Source organism: Gopherus flavomarginatus, chromosome 8 (assembly GCF_025201925.1).
Source record: "Gopherus flavomarginatus isolate rGopFla2 chromosome 8, rGopFla2.mat.asm, whole genome shotgun sequence".
Lineage (NCBI taxonomy): Eukaryota > Metazoa > Chordata > Testudines > Testudinidae > Gopherus > Gopherus flavomarginatus.
The window spans coordinates 31,080,803-31,097,799 of record NC_066624.1 but is presented as its reverse complement, the minus strand read 5'-3'; the positions used below and the strand labels follow the sequence as shown (position 1 = coordinate 31,097,799).

The following is a 16,997-nucleotide window of genomic DNA, read 5'->3' as shown; positions in this document are numbered from 1 at the left end:
ATTAGTCTAGAGGATTTTATTACCGGTTCCCTAATCTAATGGCATATGGTAGGGTTCAACCCTATTATGGGAACCTCCCAGACCACAAACAAGGCTATAATAGCATGCCAGGTAACCGCATTCCATATGGGGGCAGTTTCTTTTTATGTTGCCATGTTGGCTATTGCAAAAACAGACCACAGGGTGTTCTTGATTGCTGCCTGATGGTCCGTAATGGGTTTATGGGAACTACTGAGGTGTTGCTAGCTCCTCTTGTCCCTTGGACTTAGAACTGTCTAGAAATTTTTCTCCTCATGTGTTGCCTTTGCCCTCTGGGGCTTGGAGTTCCCCTTCATCCCACCTCTCTCGACCCTTAGCTTTGCCCATCTCTTGAGCTGTTCAATGACCTCAGTGTCTAGATAGGCCTCTTTCATCTCTATAACCTCTCTGGTGGAGCAAGGCCAAAACCTTTGGACCCAACTTTGGGATCCAGCAGGCAAGGCTCTTTGAAAGTGTTCTAAAATTATTCACTCAGATACTTTATTCAATGAGTTCCTATCAGGATGCAACCACCATGTCATCAAGCCAATAGGCATTGTCCTTTGGGAAAGGTTCTGTTCTCGAGTGGTCTGAGATAGCCTCCTTCACACATAACACAGCCAAGGTGTCCATGAAGTTATCGCCTAATGAATCCTATGCATATATGATATGCATATCATTAGGTACATCCATTACACCTGTGCTATAATTAACTTCACCCCATCTTGAGTAGCTACGAGAGAGATAATATATGAAGGGTCTACTGCCCTAAGGTATAGATAGATGTCTATCAGAGACAGCGAGGAACAGGATTTGTAATAAAGTTTCTCTGTGTGGATGGCATACATAGCTGACATTTAAATGAGTTTTCAGTCTTAAATAAGAAATCTACCACACGTTTCTTATAAGATACTTCAGACTATCCTCTCAACATTTCCTCAAGTGGAATCTCAGAAACTTCAAAATCTTTTCAAATGAATTACCAGACATAACTGAAAATTGTAAATGAAAACTACAGAAAATACATTGCCTCAATGGAGAAAAGACTCCTACTGAATATATACTTCAACATACTATACACCAGTACTAAGACTTTCAAAACCACCTTACAATTTAGAGGGAAAATTCCTACTGAAATTAATGAGAGTTGTACATCTAAATTTCCAAGGCTGAAATTTTTCAAAAGCCCCTTACCTGGACAGTGTTCACATTTACCCTTACGTAACACATAGTAATATTATAGACACTACAGTTTCCTCTCTGCTGAAAAATGGCAATAGCTGTGGTATCTTGCATACCACAGTTAATTCTAATTCCCACATACTGTACAATAACCTGGATGAACACAGTGTTAAACAATACACATGTGGTGGTGTATTTCCTGGAATAATACATCTCTGCTTTTGTAGATACTGTATGCTTCCACAGATCCAGATACATAGTCACATCTATCAGACATCAATTCCAGATTAATGTGTTCATAAAAAATATAGCTAACAGATATTTAATATCCAGGTAATATATTGATTTGATGTGGGAAGTTGCCTACAAAATATTATCTGGAATTTATTTGTTTAGGCAATTTTTTGGTTTTCTACAGGGATCACTCTTCAATAGTCTATTCCAATTAGTGTGTAACCTAAGCAGCCTTTGCATTTTCCCTTCTCTAGTCACCCCTCTGGTGTACTGTTATATATGTATGTATATTTTTCCCCTCAAAAGCATGACTTGTTTAATGTAAGTAGCCTCCATTTATCAGACTTTCACTTCTGCATTTTATCTCTATCCATACCTGACATTAGAACTAAATTTCTGTTAAAATCTGTTAGTGCCCTTCCCCCTAATTTTGCCAAATTGAAATAAGACTGTCCACATAGGATCTGATGCCAGAATAGATCTTTATTTTTAAAGTGTAAGGAATATTTCACCATGTATTTTAGAGATACTAACCTTTTTAAAAATCAAGTATTATCTGCTCAGCTTTTTGGCTTATAGTGTTTTTGACTTATAGTGTCTCAAAACAGCTTGGCCTAAAAATACCAAGCATTTTATTGTATTTGTCTGCTTGAAGACAGGTGCCTCCATGTACTTTGAAAGAGTTTGCTTATTCAATAAATTAGGGTTCCTGAGGTTGAGAAATGCCAATTATCAGCTGTTGTAGATATATCTATATATAGGTTTGGAAGTATATTTATCTACATGACACAAAGCTCTCTCTTGAGCCCAGTACATTCCAGAAAGAGGGAATGGAAAAGAAATTCTGTATGTGTCCAAATGTTCCCTCAGGACTTCCTTTGATATCTCTGGCATCGCTGCCATCTCTCTCTCAGGACTTACCTGCTTCAAGGAATTGTGGTCTTTCTGAGGCCCAAGGCTGAAGTTTTGTACTGTCTTCTGTAGGCACAGACCTTTACAGCTGGAAGACAGATGAGTCCTTAGGAAAAGATGAAAGCTTCAGACACCCTAGCCAGACCTTCAGGTTTGGGTCAATTTGTTTTTTGCAGGAAATTTTCACCTAAATTCCATAAGAAATGGTTTCAGCAGTTTAGGCAGTAGTTACCAGAAGAATACTTCTGGTTCATTACAGTCTGCCAACACCTCTGAGATAGCAGTAGTATTCACCAGGGCCTTAATTTACAGCCCACTGAAGTCCCTGGAAAGGCTTCCATGGACTTTCTATCAAGCTGCAAGTGCTTGGTGGTGTTTGCAGTTTATCTGCATCATACCATCTTCCAGGTATAACTATATGATTGGCCACAATCCCCAATATTGCACTGGAGAAGTTCATGCATGTCACGGACTTGATTCCTCTTCAAAGATTTCTCTGAGTAAATACAAGATCTACCTCGGCACCAACTCAGGTTTTAACTAATATAAGAGCCACCCTAAATTCCACCCAAGGACAGGTTCCAAGATCTCATCCAGACAGTGGAAACAATAGAAGGCCAGTGAGATTTTTTTATCTGTCATTGCTAGGCTTAATGGCTGACTGCACCTTTATTGTGCATTCTACAGATTTGCAGATGCAACTCTTACAAGTATAATTGAAATCAGTATGCAAACAAAGTGTTGATAGCTTGGATATTATAGTGTTTCTCCTTTAGCAGATCAAAGACCCTCTACTAGGATCCTGCAAGAAGATATCTTGAAGGGAATGGTTCTCTGAGCTTGTTCCTCTGATAATGACAGACACAAATGTTGCCAGTCTAGGCTGGAGACCACATCTTGGGTCTTTTACTAATCATGGTCTTGGGAGAGCTGAGTAGTTCAGGCTCTAAATAAATTTGTTGGAATTGAGCCACTCGGCTGGTTCTCCAATATGGGCATGGCAGAATAGTCTCTTGGAGCTTTTTTGCTCTCTCCAGAAATGATCCATTGAGTTTTCTCCTGAATCAGGAACTCTTGTTCCAGGAGAACATAGAGGTGCATCTGGATTTCAGGTACCTTCCTCTGATGACATGGCTGCTGGATTTCTAAAACAAGATGTCTTTGTTTTTCTGAGACCAAGGCAATCATATTAAAGTCTCAAAACCTATCTACTAGGAAGAGTTACACTGTCAAATAGAAGTAGTTTCAAAAGTCTGTTTATGGTAAAGGTCTTGACCTGGTTTCCTGTCCTTTCCCTTTTATCATAGAGTTCTTTCTGTCTCTGGTACAGTCAAAGCGACCCTTAGAACTCCTCCCCTCTTCTTTAGAGTCAAAACCCCTATTTGTAGCTGGAATCTAGAGAGGAGCAGAGGGATGGTTAGAGAAATCATGGTACTTACACTTTGTGTTTTGAATACTGGGCTTGTGCATATCTCCTGATTGCTACCTACTATAGTATAGGGATTCCATGGCTACGTGACTGCATACTTAAAGAGTATGGCAGCAAGACACTTCTGTGGAGGCATTACACTCCTAGAACAAGAGATATGGTTGATAACACCTTTTGTATGGATTCAGGCATGGATGTGAAACTTGGAGTGTATGGCTGTGGTAATCTGCCACAGCTTTAACCATGTAGTAAGATGTATTAAGCAGATCGAGAAGACTGAGTGGGACTGATATTTCTGAAGTCCTGGGCATTGTCAGCTCCCAGTGACTCATGGCTTCCTAACATCTCTGGGGAAAAATCAGGCCCTGTGTGGTGTAAGATGACTCCTTTCATAGGTAACTGAACAACTAGAGCATTAAAGAGCAGAAAATGTATGTGTCAATTTATGACAGCAATAACCTCTATTGGTGACGTAGTAAAGGCTTTGTCTTTGTTATGAACTGTAATGCACCTAGTATTTAATGTCTACTCTTGCAATGACAATGTGAATTAGTGTGTGCGGCTTGTATATGGTGTTGTATGGCATGGAAGTAACATGGAGGGAGTGGGGGTTGATGATGGAAATTGAGATATGGGAACTAAAGGAAGATTGCTTGTATGTATTTAAACTTCTTTTAAGGTATTCCTCCCCCCTTGAAGTTAGATTTTATATTTTCAGTTTAACTGGCTTTTTTTAAAATATGAAACAAAGCAGACTAATATTTTCTTAATATTTCTGTGGAAAAAACACTAGCTTGAATAGCTGCATTATTTCATAAGAGGCTTATATTTGTAAAAAATTGATAATCTCAGTATAAAACTTTTCCAAGAGACTATAAAAGGAGAAGAGTCAAGATAGATTTGTTTTTGCTGTGTGCACATACTAACGTATGCTGTATATTTTTATATGGGGGGGGGAGTTGAGAAAGAAGTAGATTGTAAGTACTTCTATAGATTCTTGAAATGACTCATTGGCTGACATGTTAGGTCACCGAATTTTGTCACATTATGATAGAATGTTTATATACAAAAGGGTAAATATGATAAATAGATTGTTTTGAGAGACAGATCCTTAATAACTTCTCTAATTGAATTTGATCATTTGGGGGGGGTTCACTTCATAGGGACAGAATGTCAAAATGTATAGTTTCTAAAAAAATTTGATGGTCAGTAGTTTCACAAAAGTCAGTGGACACTTCTCTGATTCAATACATTTCTTGTTGGCACTGTTTTCATTCACATACTTTCTCAGCAAACTTAGACTTAATTTTTAGGAAACTTTGACTTTTTTTTACATAACAGTTCAAATATCTAGTATCTCAACAAGACATGTTCTAACTTTATATTTTAGCTCTTCAATACCTCCTTAGAAATGATTGACCAAGTTAACCTGCATACACCTAATTTTATCTGATCTGATTGTGTTTGAGAACTTCAGTGACTTGTTTATATACACTGCTCCCTATTTGATTTTGTTTTGTGATTAATTTGTATACTAAACACTGCCTGCTAGGATGCTACATGAAATGAAGTTTCAGGCTAAGAAATTTCAGAATGCATCTTCTTTCGTACAGACATGTTTAAGGAATCACAGATGTCCTATATTTCACAATTTGAACAAATAACTGCTAAAAATACATAAACTGTCAACTGTCTTACTGCCAGAAACTGTCTCTAAGTAAATTAGTCTCTCATTTTCGTTAGTGTAAAGATCCTCAGTTTTCCTGGTAGAGGATAGCAAATCCACAAAATACAACAAATAAATTACCATGTTAAAATATATACTTGATTGGATCTAATTTTATGTGGTATTGTAAATAATGTTGGTATCTGCTTAGAAAAAATCAGCAAAAATAAAATAAGCATATTACATGTCACTCTCAATCAAATGACTTGTATAAATATCTTAGCCCTCAATATTAGCATTTTAAAATAACTCATACCCTGTGCTTCCTGCATTAAGATCTCATAGCTGTAAGTAATATTTCATTACCTGAGCTTGCAGAGAGTATTTAGTCTCTCACTGTAGCAAATTAGCTGTGAAGGTAATATGATTTGAAATGAACCTTTTCAAAGCAATGCCAAGTGGTTTCCTTTCCACATGGTTCAAGGTTAATTACGTTTATCAAGAAGGTAGTAAAAAGGGGCAGTGAAGATGCTAACAGACTGGTGGCAACAACATAATGGGTGCGTCTCCAACGTTTTACATTTCTCAAAGTTGCAGTTATTGATAAAATCAGAATGGGGACTGTGTTTTGTGATGGATCATGTTTCATTGTTTTTATGCATAACAAATTAGGGCAACAAAGTAACATGCTTTTTGGAGCTGCTATATGCAGTAACAAAGGAAACAGTGACAGATCTTATTTATTAGGAACTAGATCTCAAAAATGAAAAATGCAAAGCATAAAATATATAAAAAATGCATGGCAAGGCTCAGGTTCATTCTGAACACTTTTTTGTTTATAAATATTCTTTATCAGTCACGTCTGTATTTTACAGTGCAAGTTCAAGGAATGTAGTAGGCAACTCTAGTTAAAAAAAAAGACATTATTTAGGAATAATTTGGATTGGAGTATAGCTTTCATAGAGCAGACATCTAAAACTCCTACCTCTCAGTGGATTCATCTGTATTTTCGTCTGTGATCATCTGCAACTCCTGTATATTTTTACTTGAATCTTCTTTAACACAATTTTCCTCTGTGCTTGCTTTGGGAATATCCTCATTTGCTCGCAGCTGTTCTATGAGGTTTTGTTGATGCCAGGTTTGAACAGATCGGTGGTGCACAGGGGTTGGACCTGGCACTGGTGCCAGTATATTGTGGTGAACAGGACTGTTGTTTTTCTTTAGCCCATTTCTGTCCCGAGAGTGGCTCTTCAACCTATTCTGAACCGGTGTCCCTCTATGCTCATATCCTTCCTGAAGGCAGCCTCCAGTGCCTGTGGAACCTTGAGAGGGGTGACTGAACCACCTCCAGCGTAGCCTCAGGATCTGTTTCACATCAAACTCTTTCTTTCCAGAAACTGACATTTTTGCAGGAAAAAAGAACAAAAGCCTATTCTTTTAGAAAGGAAATGGATTCTTTGTTATCTCTTGTGTTTCAGCACCTCTTCTTAAGAAAAGACAACAAAGGAACAAATACCAGTAGCCCTCTTTTTTTCTGACTAATATACTGCTAGCACTTCAAGCCGATGCTAAGCTGCTGTTAACTGTATAGGTGGGAATCCATACTGACAGGATGATGAGGTCAGACCTTAAACAAGTAAATCAGCTTAGCACAGGAAAGCAGCTACCATAACACTACCCAGCTGCTAAGCTTACATACAGCACTACAGCACAGAGCTCTCAGATATAACCTAGCCTCACATGATCCTGAGGGATCTTGGGCAGCAACTTAAGATGCAGAGAAGCACATACAAATAAAGTGGTAAGACCTTGTTTCCCATGAGGATTTGCATGAAGCCTGCTAATAAACAATACTGCATTTCACTACAAAATAAGGAATGGTGAATTACTTACATGGAATTTCCTAATGATTCACTGTGAAAGTATCCTGCAGCTCACATTTTCCTTAACAGGTTTACTACATTTATTGCAGTAGACCTCACTTAACTCTGTGAAATATCTAAAAATAGCTTTAAGAGTTGAAGTGCTTACCTAAAAGAAAGTGAACTTTCTTATTTAAAAAACATTGTGCAGTAGTGTAGGAAATATTTTCTTAACTAGGGATAGCATTTCTGGTGTATCAGTCTGACTAAGTGTGGATATGAGAAAAGGAAGAGCTTATAAAAATTGGAGGTGAAACCCTCCCTAAATGACCGTATCTGTGAAAAACACAGTGCTTCCTGGCTAAATGCCTGTGTAAACACCCTCTTGCCCTTGTACAGACTCTGTCAAAGGGTGGGATTTTTTTAAACCATTCTTTTGATAGTGTGCATCAAAACATGTTTTGAACAAAATTAATTATATTTTAGAGATTCATTATTAGACAAGTATTAAATGTTCAGAACTGTGTGAAGTGTATTATAAATATTAGATAGTAATGTACATAACTTTGTGACACACAAAAACTGATAGCATTAGAAAAAGACACTCAGTTTGTCTTATTTGGCAATATATCATGTGTAGTTGTCTGTGTATCATTCTTTAAGTACTATTTTAAATAACTGCTAGTAATAGCCAAAACCTCAAAAGACTGCAGTTCAGTTTGGATAAGCCCTGAGAGGTGTGGGTACTGATCCAAACTTAATGCAGCACTCCCCCCATCCCCAATTTTTTTTTGCTCTCTCTCCTCCAACTTACCTATATTGTTCTCCATTTTCCTAACATTTTTCTTTTCTTGATCTCCAAAATTCCACTGTCCAACAACACTCAGATTCTGAAATCCACTTTCCCTTTCCCGTCCTGGCTGTTAGAGTCAGGGATAGTTCAAATCCAAGCACTGTGGGGTGAGGACAAAGCAAAATGAATGAGGGATAGGACTGAAGAACCATCAGACTTTATTTATGTTGGGTCATAAGGTTTCATTCCTACTCCCATGCCAAATCTAGATAGTATCATGGGTTGGAGCAGTGTGAAATTAATTGGGGAACAGAGGGAAGGAGGAGTTTGAGGGAAGGGGGAAGAAGTGAAATAATGAAGGAGGAATAGAAGAGTGATTTACATATATGAGGAAGAGGAAAGTAGTTATTTGCAGGTGCGGTGCTTTGGGGACTCTGTCTGTACAACCTGTGAATTCTGGTTGGTATTGCAAAGTTATTATGAAATTGCTTTATCGTGGAATGCCTCTCTGTCTGTATGTCCACCATTGCTGGTAAGGGTGTGTTACATCCTTTCCAGATAGGGCCTATTGACAGTATATGATGACCACTGATAGGTCCAATGGTATGTTGTTAGGACTCAAAGACCACTTATTCAGATGGAAACACCTGGATTACAATGGGCTAGCTTGACCTAGGGACTTTCCCCAACTTGTCCACAGCAAGACAGCGCAGAAGTGCAAAATTCCCAAACCAGACTGAGACAGAGAGGACAAAGTCAGAGTTTTAAAAGGACTCTTAGAGTGAGGACTGAGAGCCACGCATGAAGTATTGGGCAGGAGAGGAGAAGGTAAGCTGAGGAAAGAAAGTTCCTTGTTGTTCAAGTGATTGCATATTTCCATTAGACTAGGTGCGCCTCATGTACTCCAATGCTGAAGTGATTTCCTTAGCCTCTAGGGGTGGTGGGTGATGACAGCTCTGCCTTGTGGCTCCCTCCCTTCCCACCAGTCTAAACTGAAGGTATAAAAGGGAAGGGCCATCCTGCCTACCCTTCAGTTCCGGCTTACCACCCATGGTCAGTGGTTCCTCTGTGAATGTGCAGTTAGTGTTTTGCCTAGTTAATGGTACTTATTAGGGGGTTCTTAAATCCTCTTTTCTTTCTTTCCTTTCTTTTTCTTTACCTATTTCCTGCCACTGTTTATAAATTAGGCAACTCCAGGCTCTGCCTGGTATGCAGGGGGCCTGTGCCTACATCCCCTGGCTTCAAACCTTGCTCCAGAGAGTCTTGTGAGCAATGGTCTCACTCCTTGGAGTTCTTGAGTGAGGATCATGTCAGGGACAGAAGTCTCATTTGTCAAGACAAGAAACAAGAAGGTGAGAGAAGAACCACTCAGGTACATTGTTATAGAGGCCTCCTTTCACCAGGCATTGTCTTGTTACCACCTCGTCTGATTACAGGGAGTTTCGCTCTGCCCAAAAATGTTCCCCTGGCCTGACCAGAAGAAAGGAGATAGGAGGAGATCCCCTTCACAAAGGCATTCTTCAAAGAGACATCATTGCTCAAAGCCCTCTCAGCCTCTGAAGCCAAAGAAAGGGACAGCTTCCATGTTGTCAAAATCTTTGGTGTGGGAATCCTCAGCTGCAGAGGCTAGCTATTTTGGTATCAAAGGTAGAGCACACCCTTTAGCTTGGCACTGTCCAGTACTGCTCCCTACTGGCTCCATCAAGGCAGAGCAATTGACTGTCTGGTTCCTAAGTCGGTACCATCAAGGCTGGCTGTTTCCTTGGAGCCAGCACTGGAACTGTTGCCCTTGATCACAATGGGGCAACCATCCCAGAGGCCTACACAGCTGCAAAATATCTCTTGAGCCCCTCAGCACCACCACTGCTGATTAATCAGACCAATAGTGTCTTCTCAGGGCTGTTGCACATGATGCATATGTTGCCTTCTGTGTCAGTGTCCATTATGACACCAGTGACTTCAGGTCCAGTACCACATTCATCTATCATGATGTCAGCTTCGATACCAACAGTAACTGCTCTGCCTCAGCATGCAGCACTGATAATCAGGAAGTCCCTTATGTTGCCACTGGTATTGCAGCCCAGTCATAGATCTTGGTCCCGATCTCTGATTATGCCACCCAGTATCACACCTCCCTAGCCTGCAGAGTACTCTCATTCCTCCTCAGAGTCTGAAATGGGTTTCTTCGTTTCCAACTACAGGGAATCCAGAGCATCCTCTAGAGATGGTGACTGCTCTTGTAGGAGCTTCCATGACAAGAGCAAATTGGAGAGATTGGAGGGTCTGGTCTAGACATAGATGACCTCAAGTACTATACCAGCTCCATCACTGGCCCTCCGCTGCACTGCAGACACCAACCCCCATGAAGGGAAGTCTCTCCACCTGGTATCAATAGATAGTTGTAAGTTGGTACCAGGCAACTGCTACGCTACAGAAATAATCCCTCAGGGCAAAGTGTCCCTATGTAATAGTTATACGTTCCTTGACCCTTCTGTGCAGCACCCAGGATGGGACTGTCTGCTGTTGGTTTCAGACAGGCCTTCTATGTCTGCAGTTTTCAACCAGCCCCAGGAGGGTTCTAACCTGCCTTCTATGTATACATTGTCTTCATTGGGAGCAGGTTGTCACATTTCCTAAGCTTTTGGTAGTCCATCACCACCACCAAGTGGGTGCTAAGCACATTGGAATCAGGCTATATCCTCCTGTTCTTGTGCTCCCCTCCTTACTCCCCATCTTCCCACTCCTTTTTCAGGGACCCATCTCACAAGTCAGTTCTGAGGGCAGACATGTTCTTTAGGAGCTATAGAATGAGGGCCTTCTCAGTATCTGAACAAGGGGTTCTACTCCAGATACTTCCTAATACACAAAGCAAAAGGAGTCTTAGACCCATTCTGGACCTTCAGAGCCTAAACAAATACATCAAGAAATTATAGTTCTCCATGATCTTTTCTACAACTATTATCCCTTCATTAGATCCTGGAGACAGGTGTGCTGCCCTAGATTTGAAGGATGTATATTTCCAAGTCACTATTCACCCTGGCCACAGAAAATGTTTAAGGTTCATAGTAGGAGGAGATCACTTACAGTTTACAGTTCCATGGGTAAGCCTGTCATATGTACTGAGGGGTTTAAACAAATGCATAGCAGTGATAGAAGCATACCTCTGCTGATGTCCAGGTATACCCCTACCAGGACAACTTGCTGCTGTGGGACTGCTCTTGTCAGTGGGTGGAGGAAAATATCCATCAAATACTCCTCCTGTTTTGATTCCTAGGCCTGGAAGCGAGAGAGGAGAAATCAATGCTAGTACCCCTCCAGAGAACAGAATTTATAAAAGCAGTCCTTGATTTAACTGTAGTCAGGATGAGACACACTCACACCTAGTATAACTGGAATATGCATCACATCTTGAATAACAACAGTTCTGAAAGGTAGTAACCATTTTTTTCAGAATACAAGCTATGCACTGCAACAGAAGGACCCTGACCCCAGCCTAAAGAATGCTCTGAAGTGGTGTGGATATGTCTTTAGGGTTTCTTATTGTTGTGTATATCTGTTTCTAATGCAATTAAATAAAGAGTAATGGTTTTAGAATCCTGTGCAAAGTCTGTCTTTGTTATGCTCTTCTCATGTCCTTTGAAGAGGTAATCTGGGGGCCCAGATCATCCACGAGGCTGGAGTTCTCAAAAAGTGTGTTTAAACTATGGAGGGAACCTGAGGGATTGCCACTGGTTCCCAGCAGTGAGCAGTAGGCCACGTGATTGCAGCTCTGAGGACGGGGGTACTAAATAAACTATCTGTACCCCAAGAGTATGCTTAGAGTCCCCAAAATACAGAGACAGTGCATGGACTCTGTTCAGACTCCAGAATCCCTGGGTGTTTAGTCAAGGTCATATTAAAAGGACTGGCAGTCCTTGGTTAAGCAGAGCACTCATCTATCCCATTCTGGATTATCTAATTTGAGCTAGGGTCTGTGCCAGATATTTTGTTTATCCATATAGTAACTACAGACTTTTCTTTTCTCTTGTCAGCCATAGTGTATACTTACAGCAAAGTAGAGCTGTTAGGCATAGTCTGTAGTGCTGTTAGGCATGATCTTCCAAGATATTTTTCTTTGCATGGTACTAGACGATGTTCAGTCTTGGGAATACATGCTATGCAGTGGTGTCAGTTTTGTTATGTAAGGGGAGAGGGATCTCTGTTAGCCATGGGAGAGTTTACTCTCTTAAATTAGTTTCTGATTAGATTCACAGTATTCCATAGCAACCTAGCATTCTGAGACTCTTGAAAGAAGGAAGGGCATGCTGTTTGTGACCACCTTTGTTCCAGGACTGATGTATGGGTGTAAACTTAGTGTACACTTAGAATATACTTAATCACTCCCGGTTTGGGGAATATCATTAGTAACAATGTGAAAGGTACTGGGGATGCTAATTTTATTTTATTTTTATGTATTTATTTTTCATTGTTACTGTGTTTAATAGGTTTTATTTAATGTTTACTAACCCATGTGCCAGGAAAAAAAACTATCCCAAACTCTGGATTTCAATTTTAATATCTATATTGTGATATTTTCCTATTACTTTCAAAGAAGAAACAGAGAACACATGAATATATGTCTTGCAACAATCTAACTACCGGTTTAATAGAGAGATTCTCTACATATTAAGAGGTTAATAGACTAATTTATGGTGGAATGTTGTTAAGATGGACAAGGACCATGGTATCTCACTGCATCCTCTTAATCAGGTCATTGAGCTACAGCAGCAGCTCTGTCATTTCTGCTTAGCAGCAGCTCTGCTATATTTAACCCATATTTCTTCAATCTTTTCACAAAACTTCAGCATTTCTGTTGGTATTTCCTTTACGCCTGATCATAAGCCATCTGCAATAATAATTTAGTATATTTGAAGTGATCATGACAGATTAAAAAGTACATTACTTGAATGTTGCTTAAGCATGCACTTTATGCATTCCAGTTTGTGAATTACAAACTACAGATTATTTTCTGCTAACTCAAGCACATTTCCTGACGGAGGTAAAGAGTGTCATGCTGGTATTAAAAAGTCGTTAATGGACACTCTCTGATCAGTCTTTTTTACTTAGAATGCTATCTTGAGTTGTAGAGCACACCTCAGATAAAGCATAAATGGATTATTCATCACACAGATAATGTATACTATATTTTATTTGTGTTTATAGCTTCATATCACCATTCAAAATCTCAAGTGAAATCTCAAGTATGGTAAAAGTGAACTGATGTCCCAAGCCTTTTAGCATGGAACATCACATCCATTTTACAGCAGTATGCCACACACTTGCTTCTAATTAATTAGACCTAAATCTTGATATTTGTGTTCTAAAATGAAGGGAATAGGAATTCTGACCTTAGAAGATGGGTTACAAAAAATTAGGCTGGGATTTTCAAAGGAGCCTAAGGAAGTTAGGCACTGAGGGCAAGATCCAAAAAGGTATTTAGGCACCTAGTCGCCTCTTTACATCCACTGTTTAGGCATCACTGACTATCTCAAAATCACCACTGACCTGCTACTTAATCTTGTAGGCACTTAGGTTTTGCCAATAATTATGTGCAAATCACTGCCCTGCACTTTGAGCAGGGAGGGGTTTGTCTGCCTGGCTGGGAGAAGAAGGCAATGCTTTCTGGCTTGTGGGAGGAAGAGAGAAGTAAAACTGCCGGAAGAGCAGTCAGCATGGTGGATGACTCACCACCTAGGAATTAGGAGTTTAAAAAGGTCAGCCTGAGCCTAGGCCTGGCCCCTCCCCTCACCACTCAGAATAGGCTGGGCAGCACCCACTCTTCCTCCCTAATTAGGTCACAAATATGCCGGGTGTTTAACTATATCTGCTGTGGATATTATGCTAGCTGCCCCACTGCGGGAGGCTGGGAAGGAATTTTTTCCTTACCGCCATATTGGCCAAGTGCAGTGAGGGGGTTTCGCCTTCCCCACAGCAGGTTCAGCTGGGCTCTGTTCATGCAAAGCATGATGGGCAGTAGGCCATATGTCACAACTCTTTATTTAAGTGCATAGCGGATGTTCAGTGCAGGTACTCCATGAATTAAGGCACAAAAGAACAGAAAAACGGCTTGGAAAAGGAATTAAGGAGAGGTTCTTGGTAACTCAGCAAGCCAGAGGCAGTTGAAGAGTCCTATGGATTGGTTCAGCAGGGAGCCAACCCCCACATCATTATAGCCCAGTTTAACCTCTCGTACGAGGGGGAGTGGTCAGTAAGGTCCCGGCAAGGGAATTGCTGGAGAGATCTGGATGAAATTCAGGGGGAGCTGGTGAAAGCCCTCCTGAATTGGCTGGGATTGGTAAGGTCCCAGCAAGAGAATTGCTGGAAGGACCTGGATAAATAGTGGGGGAGCTGTGGAAGCCTCTCCCCCCACAAATGGCTGGAATTGGTAAGGTCCCGGCAAAGGAATTGCTGAAGGGACCTGGATGAAAAGGGGGGAGCTGGTGGAAGCTCCCCCTCCCCAGCAAAAAAATTGACTGGAAGTGGAGGGTCCCGGCAGTGAATCTGCTGGAGGGACATAGATTTTGCACCTACACTGCACACATTTTGTCTGCTGTGTTAGTCCCAGACATCTGTCTGATAATAAAGTTGCGGCCTGATTAAACCCCTATCTAAAGTCTCCTGTCATTCTTTCCTCATAGCCAGAAAATCTGCCTAAGCACAGTCACTGCCCCACACCTAAAAAGTTGCTCTGAGCACAACCAGGTCTCCCACATCTCAGGTGAGTGCCCTAACCACGAAATATATCAAATTTTGATTCAATTTAAATAAGCATAAACATTTCAAATGTTTGTTTTCACCTCTTTAGGCTGGAAATCTCAAAGGAAGAGAATTTCCTGTGATATGCCCACTATTTATTTCAGGCAAAACCACGTTGTCTGTGTAAGTGTGTTAGAAAATTTTCTGATAAGTTTATTGAGGATTTCCACCCTCATAAAAGGTTCTATTTCCATTTGGTTCAAACCTCAGGTTAAACTTTTGAATGGTTTTAACTAGTTTTCTATTTTGCTGAATTAATTCATTCCTTCCTTTTGTGTGTTAGAAATAATTCTAGTTCTCAGAAGTAATATTCACAGTTGTACAAAATACAAATGTAGCATTCTGGAATTCTAACTTCTCAGTCTTGTATGCATATAATAATAAAAATCAAATAGATAATCACATTTTAGAAACTTCTGTCTATCCAGAATTCTCTAAATATGCCATTTTTCCACTCTTGCAACACCACCATGTTTATCAGTTGTTTACCATAGGATTAAAACAAGGGATTTTTTCCAGTTCCATCATGAATTAGTGCTGGTTGGAAAAAACGTAGAAACAGTTTTTCATCAGAAAATGCAGTTTTGTCAAAATATAAATGCTTTGGGAAAGCTTATTGATTTTTGCTGAAATTTAATTTCACAGAAAAAAAAGGGAGGGAGGAGTTCCAACAGTGTAGATAAGTAGCATTTTGATATTTTTTAATCAAACATTTTGATTTTTTAGCTTTTGAAATGACTTGTTTTTAATTTAATTTTATATTATATTATATCATATCATATATATAAATGTTAAGTAAATACTGAAAATAAATTATTCGGTTTTGTGGAAACAAAACATTTCAGTTGATCTGAAACAAAAGTAATCAGAATTTCCTTTCATGGAGAATTTGAAAATTTTCAGGTGTTGTTCTGACTGAATCAGAACAAAAGCAAATTTTGAGATCTCGAAATCCTCCATGAAATAGAATTTCTATGCTCACCTAGCTCTAGTCATAACTTTGTATCAAAGACATAAAGTGGTAGAAAGATGAGAAATTATATAGAGTATATCTACACTGCAATTAAACATGTGTGGCTGACCATACCAACTGACTTGGGCTCAAGGGATTTGGGCTATGGGGCTATTTAATTGTGTATAGATGTTCAGGGCTGGGCTGGATCCTGAGTTTTGGGACCCTCCCCCTCACAGAAGCCATGTCTACAGCGCCCCTTAGCCTGAGCCCAAACCTGCTGGCATGGGCCAGCCATATGTTTTTAATTGCAGTGTAGACATACCCATAGTGAGCATGAACCTCAAATTCACTGATAGTTTGAGTTGAAACAAATATTGAAAAATTCAGGTGTTAATCCATATCTGTTTTTAGATCCCACCATGCAAGTCATATAAATACCTTTAATCTCAAAATGCCCTACTTCCCCCAGCTTGTTGGAATATCTTCTTGTAGAGGGACCCTCTTCCAGTGCCATCTCCTAATGAGATGACTGTGGCCGTTTCTCTTTTTCCAAAACCCATTTCTTAAGGTAACTGGCTGACAGGCCAACCTACTCCTCTTTTCTAAATTCTGGGGCCAACCAACTGATCTACGTCTCATGAAATTTTTTAGAGGGCTGCCCCAAAAGCCCATTCCTCAAATCTACACTCTGGGGAAAACGCTATTTGTTACAGCCAGAAAACCATGATACAAGCCTTTCAGCACATCTGGTTCCAGCCAGAAACAGGAATTGGAAGATTGGGGGAAAATGTATCAGAATTTTTCAGAACCTTATAGTTTAATTGGACTTCTATAAATGAAAAGGGACAGAAATAGTCTTTTTTGGTTCTCCAAATCAGTTTATATAACCCCAGCTTTACGTGTACTGTAATAAGAGTTAAGTTAAGATTTTTTAGCAGGACTATGAAGGAATTGTAACACCATATCAGTTTTCTACCACTGCTACAGGAAACTGCAAATATAAATGCCTTCATGTTAATAAATTGTAAATTCTTTAGGTTGTGGACTGTCTTTTTGTTCTGTGTTTTTACAGTGCTGTCACAGGGTGACTTGCCATTAAAGGGAAGATAGCCAGCCCCACCTTTAGCACCCTTAATTCACCTTCTAGCCTC

At 39.9% G+C, this 16,997-nt stretch overlaps 1 protein-coding gene across 2 annotated transcripts in view; it reads right to left on the bottom strand.

Moving 5' to 3' along the window:
• KLHL4 (kelch like family member 4) overlaps nt 1–7,555 on the bottom strand; it is an 81,455-nt gene extending 73,900 nt beyond the window's left edge. Inside the window, exons 1-2 of one of the 2 annotated variants that reach the window (XM_050965035.1) lie at nt 7,473–7,555; nt 6,427–6,875 (exon numbers count right to left, since the gene is read on the bottom strand). In XM_050965035.1, coding sequence (XP_050820992.1) covers nt 6,427–6,845 — 419 coding nt within the window. In that variant the 5' untranslated portion in view covers nt 6,846–6,875; nt 7,473–7,555. Of the gene's footprint in view, nt 1–2,355; nt 2,433–6,426; nt 6,876–7,472 lie in introns of those variants that run through there. The other variant, XM_050965036.1, reaches the window with a different exon arrangement.
• Between the last annotated feature and the right edge of the window lie 9,442 nt (nt 7,556–16,997).